This window comes from Echinops telfairi, unplaced genomic scaffold (assembly GCF_000313985.2).
Source record: "Echinops telfairi isolate 266 unplaced genomic scaffold, ASM31398v2 ScPeMD7_1713;HRSCAF=2227, whole genome shotgun sequence".
In the NCBI taxonomy this organism is placed as follows: domain Eukaryota; kingdom Metazoa; phylum Chordata; class Mammalia; order Afrosoricida; family Tenrecidae; genus Echinops; species Echinops telfairi.
Genome location: NW_022105611.1, coordinates 22182798 through 22196189, shown reverse-complemented (window position 1 = coordinate 22196189; position 13392 = coordinate 22182798). Strand labels below are relative to the sequence as shown.

At 42.6% G+C, this 13392-nt stretch overlaps 1 protein-coding gene across 1 annotated transcript in view; it reads right to left on the bottom strand.

The window, feature by feature from the left end:
- RRM1 (ribonucleotide reductase catalytic subunit M1) overlaps window positions 1–13260 on the bottom strand; it is a 46440-nt gene extending 33180 nt beyond the window's left edge. The window contains exons 1-4 of the mRNA XM_045293188.1: window positions 13051–13260; window positions 6957–7045; window positions 3262–3450; window positions 2671–2708 (exon numbers count right to left, since the gene is read on the bottom strand). Of these exons, the coding sequence (XP_045149123.1) occupies window positions 2671–2708; window positions 3262–3450; window positions 6957–7045; window positions 13051–13069 (335 nt within the window). The 5' untranslated portion in view covers window positions 13070–13260. The remainder of the gene's footprint in view (window positions 1–2670; window positions 2709–3261; window positions 3451–6956; window positions 7046–13050) is intronic.
- Between the last annotated feature and the right edge of the window lie 132 nt (window positions 13261–13392).

Here is a 13392-nt window from a genome sequence, read left to right as displayed (position 1 = left end):
CTACAGCACAGGAGGAAAATGAGGCATTCTGCTTCCGGAAAGATTTAGTCTCAGAAACTTCAGGAAGTAGTTTTTCTCTGCCCTCTGGGGTTACCACCGAGTCAGGACTGGCTTGATAGCAGTGAGTTTGCTTTTCGGGATAGTGTTCACCTACACAGCTCAAAGCTATACAAATGCTGAGGCTGAGCTGCTGGTCAGTTCCTGGGGAAGGAGCTTGGCAACCCCACTCTCCCTGCTGAGGATAAGCACTGGCTCTTCATCGGCTTGCTGCCGCAAAACAAATGCTGAACCAAATTCCATTGGTTTACTTTTTTCCATAAAAGCAAAAATCCGCTTCAAATTTCTTTTGGTTACTAAAAGCAGGTACTAATGTAGGTCTTTCATAAAAGCCAAGGAACATAAACCAAACTTTTGAAGAGCAGAAGATAACTAGTTATACATGATGACTAAGTGTATCGCTTTGCTTCACTAGAGGAAATGATCTTCAAGATAGAGTATGTGTATGCTCAGACACTTGGAAAGAGTTTACCAGGGGATTCTGATACCCTGTCCGCACTGAAAACTGTTGGTTGCAAACTAGTCGTTAGAAATGATAATTCCTCCTAATTTTTTCCCCCACCACTTGTCCGTCGGTTTGTTGTACTGTGGTGGCTTGAATGTTGCTGTGATGCTGGAAGCTGTATCACTAGCATTTCAAATGCTTGCAGGGTCACCCAAAATGAACAGGTGTCAGCCAAGCTTCCAGACTAAGAACAGACACTGAAGAAGGAATCGGCGGCCTACTTTGGAGGAAGGAGCCATTGAAAACACAGCTTCGAAATACTGCAGATACTGAAGACCTACTGAGTGGGAGAACATTGTCAGAGATAGTCCCGGAGCATGGGATCCTCACGTCTGAGGGTACTGGAAATGTGACGGAAGAGGAGCGGATTTCTCGGAATGGAGTTGATCAAGGTGACATCAGTTAGATAAAGCCTGTGGGAATGGAGACTTTGGGATCTTCATTTGCACTATACTCAAAGTAAGGAGAAACATGCAAAAATCTGCTAATGATCGGAACTTGGAAGGTGTGAAGTATATATCTAGGAAAATTGGAAGTGGTCAAAAATGAACGCACCAAGACCAATATCCTATTTCAGTGAGCTGAAATGGACTGGTACTGGTCACTTGGAATCAGAAACTCACATGATTTACTATGCTTGGGAATAACACAATCAAGAGGAATGGTGTGGCATTCACTGTCAAAAAGGATGTTGCAAAATCCGTCATTAAGTACAATGCTGTCTGCGATAAGATTATATCTATCTGCCTTCAAGAAAATCCAATCAGTACAGCTAGTAATCAAATTTATGACCCAACCACAAAAGTTGGTGAAAAGTAATTAAAGAACTCTACCAATAATTTCAGTCAGAAACTGATCAAACATGCAATCAAGAGACACTGATAATTATTGACAATTAGAATGCAAAAGTTGGAAACAGAAAGAGAGACTGAATTTTGTAAGACCAGCGACTTGCTCACAGCAAATACTTTTTCAACAACACAAAAGACAACTATACACATGAACTATACACATGAACTATACAAATGGAATAGACAGAAATCAAACCAACTACATCTGTGGGAAGAGACAATGGAGAAGCTCAATATCAGAAGAATGTGGCATCTGCATTGGAGGAAGGCTGCCATATGTAGATGACACAACATTGCTTGCTGAAGGCAAGGATTTGAAGCACTTGCTGATAAAGATCAAGGATGGCAGCCTTCAGTGTGGATTACAACTCAATGTAAAGACCAAAATCCTCACAACTGGATCAATAGGTAACAGCATGGTAAAGGAAGAAAATGTTGAAGTTGTCAAGGATTTTGTCTTGCTTGAATCCACAGTCAATGCTCATGAAGCAGCAGCCAAGATATACTGCATCAGGTAAATCTGCTGCACAAAACCTCTTTCAAGTACTGAAGAACAAGGATGCTACTTTGAGGACTAAGGTGCTCAAGAAGCAAACAATAGTGTTTTCAATTGCCCAATATGCATGTGAAAGTTGGACATTAAATAAAGAAGACAAAAGAATTGCTGTATTTAAACTGTGATGCTGGTGAAGAATATTGAAAGTACCATGGACTGTTAGATAAGCTCATCTGTTGTGGAAGAAGTATAGCCAGAGCCAGAATGCTCCTTAGAGGCAAGAATGGTGAGACTTCATCTTACATACTTTGGAACTGTCATCAGGAGACCAGTGCCTGCAGGAGGATCTCATGCTTGGTAGAGGGGCAGCAAAATGAGAGAAAGGTCCTCAAGGACATGGATTAACTCTGTGGCTCCAACGATGGGCTCAGGCACAGGAACAGCTGTGATACTGATGGCCGGACCAGGCAGGGTTCCACTCGTTGTGCATAAGGTGGCTACGGGTTGGAACCAACTAAACAGCACCTAACAGCAACATTTTTTTTACCCTAACAGAGCAGAAACTCAAAACTCGGAATGGAGAGCCTTAAGAGCACCTTGAATTAGCTCTCTTTCTTTGCTCTTCTTCAATGCATAATAGCAACTCTTAGCACAAGTTTTACACACACACACACACACACACACAACTACATTTCAAAATGGGAATGAATTGAATCTATGGAGCATTTTCAGGAGCAATGACATCTTTCTAATAAACTTACTGATGAGGAAAGATATAGTTATTGAGGCAATAGCAGACCTAAAATTGAGAGCAAAAAGATTTCTAAACTCAGCTAGGCTACCAGTTGGCTTCTTATAAACGGAATAATATAACTGTCCTTTGTCCACATTCCCCAAGCTGTAAAAAGAATAAAAAACTCATTGTCATTGATAGCAACCCTTTAAGACAGAGTAAGAATGCCCTGCACACGAGTATCTGAGACTAACCCTTTATAGGAGAAAGCCTCGTCTTTCTCCCACAAAGCAGTTGATGGTTTTGAACTGCTGATCTTGCAGTTAGCAGCCCAATGTGTAACAACTATGCCACACACAGGACTCCTGTAAAATGAATAGTAAAGAATAAAAGTACCTGCTGGTAGTGCTAAGAGATCAACTGTTAGATTATATTGCTTAAGGCAGAACACAGTTGATAAATATTCCTTTATCTAACTGCTCTAACACCAGTTATCAGACAATACATTTCAGTATTTTTAAATAAGATGTAACCTTTTTTATTTTTTTTTGACAGTCAAGGTTTCTCTTGTCCCCTTAAAAATGTTCTGAGAATATGAACTGTTTTCTAATTTTTCCACCCCAGACTCACCACTGAACACTTTCTTTGTTTCTTTGTGCAGGTTAGACACAGCAATTCTTGCTGCCAGAATGGCATAGTCAGGGTGTTTAGTAGTCAAGGTCGCAGCAGTTTCAGCAGCCAAAGTGTCTAGTTCCACCGTGGTGACCCCACTATATAAGCCTTGGATTACTTTCATGGTGATCTGAGCCTACAAATACAACACCAGGAGTTACTTGTGCTTTCCCAATAATAAAATTCCTTGAAAAAGCAATTAGGAAAACAACCATACTGATGAAATAAAACAGCCAACTACCTTTTCAGAAAAATTAGTTTTCAGAAAGGTGAGCTGTGGAAAACACAGTAATGAGAATTCGTAGACCAACACAACTGCCAGAAAATACATACTACACATACAGCGAAAAGGTGACACTTAAGGAAAAATGGTAATAGACTTTAAGATAAAAACTTAAGTCTCACAGAGAAATAGCTGGAGAGAGACCAAAGAACATTTCCTCACCTTTCATTCAAGGTTTTCCTATGTGATCAGGGCTCGAGCTACATCCTTACCCGTATAAGAGCAAGTACAGAAGGCAAGGATGGGAGAGTGGGGGAGGAAGGGAAAAAAGGAGCTGATAACCAAGGGCTCAAGTAGAAAGAAAATGTTAGGAAAAAGATGATGACAACATATGTACAGAAGTGTTTGACGCGATGGATATATGTATCGATTGTTATAAGAGCTGTAAGAGACCCCAAAATAAAATGATTAGAAAAAAGAAAAGCAAATTAGTCAAATCTGAACCATTCCAATCAAAGGAGATGAAGGTCTGCAGCGCTATCAGTGGCTACCCGAGGTTCCACTGATAAGAGAACATGGGGAGTCACTGCTTAAGGGCCACCGAGTTTCTATTAATGATTGTGGAAACAGGTAACATGTTCAGCAAGATGAACATAATCAGTGTCACCGAATTGAAATGCACCTGTGAAAACTGTTAGCATGGCAAAGATTTTGCTATTTGTATTTTTACCACATTTTAAAAACGAAAGATGGAGATCTGAGGCTGTGTCATTTGAGAACATGCAGCAAGATGTACCCAATCCAACAGCTTCTCGACGTAAAATTCAGTGACGCTGATTATACTCAAGTTGTGCAACCATTCTCTCTCCTTCGCTGAGTTGTTCCGCACGAACTCACTGCCCCATGAAGGTCATATCTAATCTTTCTAGTTGCTGTTGTCAATTTGATCCCATATACAGTAGGTAGTTTTTTAAAAGAAGCTAATGGTCAAGGCATTCTTTACTAGTAAAGCTAAACTATTGTTTGAAGACCTCAGGGGCTATTTTTGGTTCAAGGCTTAAAGATTATCTCTGGGCAATGGTTTTAGGGGTTTATCAAATAAAGTTTAATGACTACGCTTTCCTTAGCACTTCATAAATGACAAAGTGGCAACTCTCATAATCTTCTGATATTTCACAATCACCTTTCTGAGATAGTATTATGACTATCACCATTTTACATAAGGAACCCGAGGTTCAAGTTACTGACACTTGTCCAAGGTTATATTACCATTCAGATCTTCCATTCGACCTCATAGCATTACACCGTTCTCAAGATTGTGAGGTTCCACTTTTAAAACACAGTGCACAAGTGAACACCACATACGAGGGAGTAACCCCCCAAAAAACAAAACAGAATCCCCCCGCAAAGCTACGTATTAAAATTTTTTTTACAAAACGACAATATCACCTTCAAAGTATTCTACTCTCCATTACACTTAATACATTTGTCAAATTTGTGGTTCTATTCTTGGAAACATTTTTCAAACTCATCTGTTTGGATGGCTGACAGAACCTCCCTTGTATTTTTCTTCACCTCTTCTGCATCATCAAATAGCTGTCCCTTCATGTCCCTCTTCATTCACAAAAACAAAAAGAAGTCGCACGGAGCGAGGTCAGGTGAGTCAGGTGCGTGGGGCAAGAGAAGTATGCTGGGGGTTTTGGCCAAAAACTGGTACACTGAGATGGCTTTGTGAGTAGGTACATTGTCGTGGTGGCAAAACCAGTTCTACGTCTGCCACAAATCAGGCCTTTTATGTCACACTGTTATGCAATCTTTTCAGAACCTCTAAATAAAAAGTTTCATTAAGTCTGACCCAGTGGAACAAACTCCAAATGCATTATCCCCCCTCACATCAAAATGAAAATGAGCATCATCTTGATCTTAAATTTCACTTGAGCTTTTTTGGGGGCGAGGTGATGATGGCGTCTTCCACTGGCTTGATTGTTGTCTGGTCTCAGGGTAATAAGAACAGCATCATGTCTCATCACCAGTAATGACGTTGGAAAGAAAGTCTGGGTCGCTTCGCGCTGTTCTTTCAAAGCACAGCATGTTTCTACTCGATGCTCTTTTTCCAGGTCAGTCAGAACCTGAGGCACAAATTTCACAGCAAAATTTCCCCAAATCTTCCATTAAAATTCGCTGAACCGAGCTCCAAGATAGTCCAGTCCGTCATCAGTCTTCAAGCACAAGTGCATGAATTTTGTTTGATATTTTCGTCCATCCAGGAAGTTGATGGACATCCAGAACGAGGTTTGTCATCAATCAACATTTTACCTTTTTTGAAAGGAATAAAACCACTCATACACTTGAGTTTTTCCCATAGTGCTGGCTTTATAAGCTGTGTTCAACATCACAATAGTTCCTGCGGCATTGTTCCCAAGCAGGAAACAAAATTTCACAGCCCCAAACTGTTCTCTTAAACAGCCATCACAAGAAACAAGGTTTGAGCGAAAGTGCTTTTATGAAAAAATTCACTGTGACCACAGAGAACCTTCTCAGGCAACGCCACTGGTGCACAAACTCAGAGCAAGCTGCTCGATGCTCGCCCAACGGGAAAAATGCGTAATATGAAAGCTCCACCCAGCAGAAGTCTTTTCTGTGTGTTTTTTGGTGGGAGAGAGGTACCCCCTCGTATGATTAAGAGAAACAAATCCTAAGAAGTATGTCTGTGTACAAGGATTCCTAGTTATGTAGTGAGTTCAACATTGGGCTGCTAACCAAGTCAGTCATTTGAACCCATTCAGCTACTGAGAGGGAGAAAGAGGCACTCTGCTTCTGGGAAGCTTTCCTGTGTCCGAGACCCAATGGAGCAGTTCTACTCTGCCCTACAGGATTGCCAGAACCACCTCAATGGCCATGCGTTTGAGTTTGTTTATTTGGAAGGCGTAGTGTATAGGCAGTCCCCAGATTATGAATGAATTCCGTTCCTAAACTGGACATAAGTCTAAGTTTACACATAAGTCAGAATAGTTAGGTGTAGTTTGCAATGTAACAGCAGTTAAATGTCTGTCTGATAGTAGTAGATAGTATACCTTTCTATACATAAAAAAAGAAGAAAGCAACACCAGATACGATAAAACATTTTTAACACAATGAAGTAAGAATAATGTTTTGACGCACATCACAAAATAGCGACAGTTTATTTGTTACTAACCATTGTATGTACCTCCAATTTTTCTTTTAAAGGAGCTTCAAAACGTTCATGAAAAGTTTCCATTACTTTTTAACTTATTTTTACACAAATTTTTAAGCCCCTTTGAGTATGTGTTCACACCCACACACAAAGTAAGAGATAAACGAAGGGCCAGCTCAAAGTGAGAGAAATAGGAAGGATCACATGAAGCAAAGAACTCAAGACATACACCCTATTTACTTACAGGATCAACAAAGTCCATATTGAGTCCATAGCAAAGCTTCTGGATTCGCGATGTGATTTTGTCAAACATGACCCGCTCTTGGCGACCATCTGGAGAATCAAATCATACAATTGACGTCAGAACTACAATTAAGATGACAATGTCAAAAAAAATCAAAATGTAATCAGTGTCTGAAATTTTTAGATTGACCAACAGGAAATGTTATTTCATAGATGAAAGATTCAAACTCCCAATGGATTCGGCAAAAGTTCTTTTTGGCTTACCTAATGCCATCTTCAAAAATTAGGGATTTTAGCCATCTAAGGAAAGAACAGTGAGGAACACTGAACATGCATAAAAACAATTAGTCCAATAGATGAATGGATTTAAGGAACTATGGCCTCCAGGAACCACCACCAAGTGGTCTGAAAAGGAATCACATTAGAAGGCCCTAGGAGACAGAGTGAGGGAAACAAAATACGGAACGAAACTCAAAATCTTAAGACCAGGCTTACTGGTTTAACAGACTAGTGAAACCTTACCCACCCTTAGGTCTCGAACAAACTTACCCCCTTTGCTCAGTTTTCAGCCAAACAATAGACAGGCTTATCAAAGGTGTAGTAGTTACATAATCTGGTGTCAATTTAGGACTTCAGAGGATTAACAGTGAGTCTAGTCTTTCAATCGGCTCATAGCCAATGAGGCCTGTGTGGGCATGGCCTTCTTCTGAGAATTCATGTATTTCTTCCTTGGAGGCAGGAGACAGACTCTCTCTCGCTCTCTCTGCTCACTCCCTTGGAGGTGCTCTAGATACTCTACTGACCAGACACATGGCATTACTCTGGGAGCTGGAGAAGCCACATGGACCTACCCTGATGCAACCAGACCCCTGGGAATTGGAGAAACCACGTAGAGTTCCCTGCCAGCGCTGAATGAATGCTTACACCACTAGATCCAAAGATTTTCTACCCACTGACCTGCGATCATCCTACATTCAGCGTCACAGAATGTTTCGTGAGTCTGAAGAGGACTTTATAGATTGGTATCGAACATATGGGCTAATATCAGACTTATGGGCTTGGACTGGACTGGGTTGGGATGCTTTCTTAATGTTCAATTACCCGTTTATATAAAACTCTCTCTTATACACATATGTGTGTTTATGAATTTGTTTCTCTAGTCTATCCAGACTAACACAAAAGGGAACAATAGCACTAGGGAGGCACACACTCCTTAGAATAATCCATCATTTGAGATCAAAAGGGAAGAGTTCAGAAGGGTTCAAAATGGAGGAATACCAATGAGAAGCAGAGGGAGAATGTTGTATGCTACACTGTGAGGACTGGTATCAACAACAAGAAACAAAATTTGTAGGAATGGTTGCATAGAAAATGGATTTGCTCTGTAAACCTTCACCCAATTCACAATGAAAAGTTAAAAAAAAAAAGGAAAGAAAATTAGGGGTTCCATATTCAAATTTTCCCCCTCCCCTATATAATAAATCAGATGGATTCTTACAATAACTTCCCAAATGATCTCTTTTCCCCCTTGTCCCACACAACTGCCAGGGCTATCCTTTAAAACAAGCTCAAAGCCATTCCATCACCACCACCCCAAAAGCCCTAATAGTGGCTTCCTATTTCCTTCACAGTAAAAGTCAAAATTTTTACAATAGTCCACAGACTCCTGCACAATCTGCTATCTACTCTCTCTGCCTCCTCACCCCAGTTTTACCTTCTACTCTCCCTGCCTCCTCACTTACTCTACCCTAGCCTCCGTACTATCTTTAGGTCTTTATTCAATATCCTTTCTCAACAAGGCCTTTCTTGATCACCTTATTTTAAACTGTTGTACCTCAAACATAAATCTCCTTTTATCAGTTTCAATGCTTTTAGTCACCATCTTTAGCTTATTTATTTATTGTGTGGCTCTTCTTCCATCCACTGAAATATAACTTCCGAAAAAGATTTTTGAATGCTTTTTACTTACCAATGTATTCCCAAATGCCTAGCACACAGTACGTAATACCTGCTGCTATGGAGTTGACTTATACTGACCCTAAAAGACAAAGGGCAGAACTGTCCCACAGAGCTCCCCAAAGTAGACTCCCACATCTTTCCCTCAGAACAGCTGGTGGACTCAAACTGCCAGCTGAACACTTAATTTAAAAAAAAAAAAGTTTTCACACTAAAAGAAACAAACTTTGATGGCTACCAGGGGTGGGAGCAAGGGAGGGGAGGGCAGGAAAAGACACAGACTAGAGGGTAAACAGGTGTTATTTGGGTGAAGGAGAAGTAATATCCAAGAGAGTGACAGATGTTCTGGAAGCAAGGCAGATGAAGGAGGCTTGATAAGTTTTTTTTTTCCTCTGACAATCATTGATCATTTGTTTAATGTATAACTGATTATCTACTCTGTATTCCTTCAGCTAATTCGCAGTAAAAAGTTTGAGGGGGCAGGGAGTGGAGGGGGGGTGTCATTCTTAATTTGGCCCACCTCACCTGCAAAATATCCTAAGTTCTCATAGCAAACAGCTACCACCATTGAGTTGATTCTGACTCATGACCCCAAATTGGGTTTCTGAGACTACCAATCTTTATGCAAGCCGGTGGTCCCTTCTTTCTCTCCTGTAGAGTGGTTGATGAGTTTAAACCACCAACTTCTCAGTTAACATCTAACCCACTGAGCCCCAGGGCTGCTAACAGAGCGTTCCAATTCCTGAGCTGAGCTTACATCTTACTCTGCCTTTTCATATATCTAAATTCTACTCACCCTCCACATCTCACCACCTCCATGAAGCCACCCTAAACCACTTTAACTAAGTGACATCTTCCTTCTCTGAAATCCTCTAGAACACTAATTGACTCCTCCTTGGTTATAAAAAGCTACCTTAATTCTTTTCAGGAAATCTTAAGTCTCTAAGACCAAGGAAGAGCTTCTTATGGTTGGCCCATAAGTGTTATTTGGGGTTCAGCCCAAACGTCAGTACCTTGGAGGAACCACGAGACTGCCCAATCAAATATTATCCCTCAGTCATTCTTTATCACATCTTGTTTACAATACCTTCATTCTGCTTATCACTATCTCAAATCTCCTTACTCTTATAGCAGTGCTGTAGATGACTGGTTTTAAGGAGCCCTGGTGGCACAGTGGTTACGAGTTGGGCTGCAATCAAGATCAGCAGTTCAAAACTACCAGCTTGCTTTTTAGGAGAAAGACGAGGCTTTCTACTCACTACGAGTTACAGTCTCAGAAACTCAGGCAATTCTACCCTGTCCTATAGGGTCACTATAAGTAAGTAAGCCATAGTTTTTGTAACTTCCACCAAATGACTGTGAAAATGAGGTGTTTATGGCCTGACAGAGGGGTTGGATAGCTTGCTAAGAATGTAAATAAGGTGCATGGCACCCTTGTGAGAATGGGACCATGCAAATACGGTAGAGAACCCAAACATAACTATGTCAGTTTTGCAATCCCAATAAGCCTTAAAATGAAACTTCTAAGAGACAGTAAGAAGGATCTTCGATCACTAAGACAAAAGAGCCAGGAGTAGAGGATCCTTTGGATTCAGGTTTCCTCTACCTGGAGCCTCCAGAAAGAATTTTTTTAAAAAGTTATAATACCTTTAGAAAAACAGTAGCAGCAAAATCAGACCAACATAAGATAGCTAGGTGGGTTTCCAGACCAAGAGTGAGAAAACTAAGCACCTTTAGTTGGAGGTTTGTTGGTGGCTTGAGATGCCTTTGGGCACTCATTGGCAAATTTAAGAGAGCATTATACTGTTTTCCTAAACAGGGTAGAGTAGAAGCCAAGCTGAGGAGCAGAGACTTGCCTTTGGGCAGAGCTGAGAGGAAGCTATCCTGGTTTCTGATCCTGAACTGACCCTATCACTTACCTAATAAACCCCATAATTGTATTGTCTGTGTGTTCTGTGTGGTCCTTGCAACAAATTATCAAACTCAGCAAGGAGTGCCATGGAAGGGACAGGACAGCTGGGTGTCAGAATTGATAAAAAGGTTGGAGGGTGGTAGCCTATCTGTTCTCCCAACTCACAGGACTAAACTTTGGGCTATTCTTCTTGATCCTTCTCCTCTGCCTTGTGAAGTTAGAGGAGGTCAGACACCATCCTCACGCCATTTTTACACGTTTGTTTCTTGTGTCTACTTACCACTCCCACCTATACCCCAAAGTCAATTCCTTGAGAAAAATCAATCTAGTCTGCTTTGTTCATTGCTAAATTCCTAGCACCGACGAATTTCTCATACGATTTGGTGCTAAATAAATATTCTCTGAACAATAGTTAAATGACTAGGCTCCTGAAGGCTGTACTTTAAAACTTACCAGAGTATTTATCACATTATTTTACAATTACTTTTTTTGTTTCATTCCCAATTGAAGACCCTCGAACATAGAAACCATGCCTGCCTACTCACTCCTGTGACACAGTGCCCAGCACAGAATCCAGCACACACCAAGTTTAAAATAATATAAATGGCTGGAAATAGAATTAGGAAGGGTATAAGAAAGCAGGGAAAAGGAGGGAGAGAATATAAAGAGCCTAGCTGAGTTTATCAGAGAGATCATCAGAGCATAAACAAAAGTTCAAAAAACCAACTCACCATCATCAAGCCATTTCAACTCACAATGAGCCCTATAGGGCAGGGCCGAACTATAACAGCCTCATTCTTCTCCCATGGAGCAGGTGGTGGTTTCAAACTGCTGACCTTGTGGCCAACTTATAGCCCACTATGCTACCAGGTCCCTTCAACAAGTTTTAGAAGTTATTTATTTCATAAGCTTTTGTTTCAGCTTTGTTTCAGTCATGAATGTAGAAATGTATTTACAGAGGAATACAATCCAAAGTGTTGAAAGTACTATGCTAAATTCCAAAGCACTTAGCATTTTGTCATTAACTGTTAATAGTCCTCAACTTTTATTTTTTTAACCTTAGTCTCCTTGAAGGGCATGGTGTCCTCTCATTAGGAAAAGACGCTCAAAAGGCAGAAATGAAGAATCCATGCCTTTGGGGGGTGGGGGGGAGAAAGAAAAATCCCCGTTATTCCCTTCTTTGATGTAACCATTTTCAGGTGAATTTTCTACACTCAACTGTAAATCCTCCCTCTATCAGTTGCTTCCTTAATTCCTAGTGAGAGTTCTATGCTAAGTGAGGTAGAAATGACCCTGTCTGAAATGTTCAAAACCTGATGGACAAAGAGAAGCATCCAGTTTGCCATCCAGCGTCTACTGAGGGCACTGGTGGTGCTGCAGCTTAAGAGTGAACCGCTTAAACTCAAGGTCGGCGATCCAAACCCACCAGCCATGCCGTGGGAGGCTCAATTTACCGGCGGTGACTGGTTGTTTTTTTTTATTTTTACAACAGTTAATGAAAAAGTTGTTGGTTTGAACCCACCCAGCAGCTCTGCGGGGCGAGAAAGGCCTGGCAGTTATGGTCTAGCACACTACGGGCCTACGGGATCACAGTGAATTCCGTAGGAGTTGAAAATTAACTCGAGGGCACCTAACAACAATTTTGAAATAATCGCTTTAATAGAGGTGAGCAGATTCGACCGAGGACTTGTTGAAACCTGTGTCAGAGGGTTCGGCCACGGCCCGTGGGGTGGTTTTCGGGGAGCCCGTGCTGTCTCACCGGCCTCATTCTTTTCTCCAGGCCGGAAGCGCCGGACGAACCCACCCCAGGTTTTCAAACAACGCTCCATTGTCAACCGTGGCCTCGAGCCCTGGCCTCGCTGTCAACCAACGAGGCGACCTTGGGCCGGTCCCCCGAGCTCTCTCGGCGGTTCAGTTTCTTGGCCGGTAAAGGGGGGCTACTATTCCCTGCCCTGGAGGCTCTTGGGAAGCCAACGGAGGCCTGGAAACCCGGGGCGACTCGGCAAAGGGCAGGCGTTCTTTCTGGAAATGCGACAGGATGGCCAAAGTCCCGGGACACTGACTGAACGTAGAAAGTAGACGTGGCGGGAAGCGCAGCGGCTGGAAGCGCGGGAAGCGGCGCGGGCGGGAGGCCAAGGTTAACCGTGTCCCTGCACCCCACCTCCCCCACCCGCCCGCCTTTTCTCCTTTCCGCACCCAGCCTGCCGTCCCCTCCCCGGGCCCTCACCTCGCTTGATCACATGCATCGCGGCTGGTGGCTCAAGTGCAGAGGGACTCCGCTCCCGCCTGCCGCTGAGGTGACACCACAAACGTGGTCGAATGTAAAAGCCGCGCTCCGGGCGCTTGTGGAACGGAGATCCAGCCGGACGGGGACCGGACGTAGACAGCCAGCTCCCGCCACGCCAGAGCCGAGCGGCCGCGGTCTAAATCCTCTTCCCGCTCCCGCCACCCGTGACGCAAAACCAGCGCGACGGAGTCGGACGACGTGACTCCACGCTGCCAGCCCCTGGGGCCGTCCGGCCCGCCTTTCCCTTAGTGGCGGCCATCTTGAGTACGGGCAGCGTCTCCG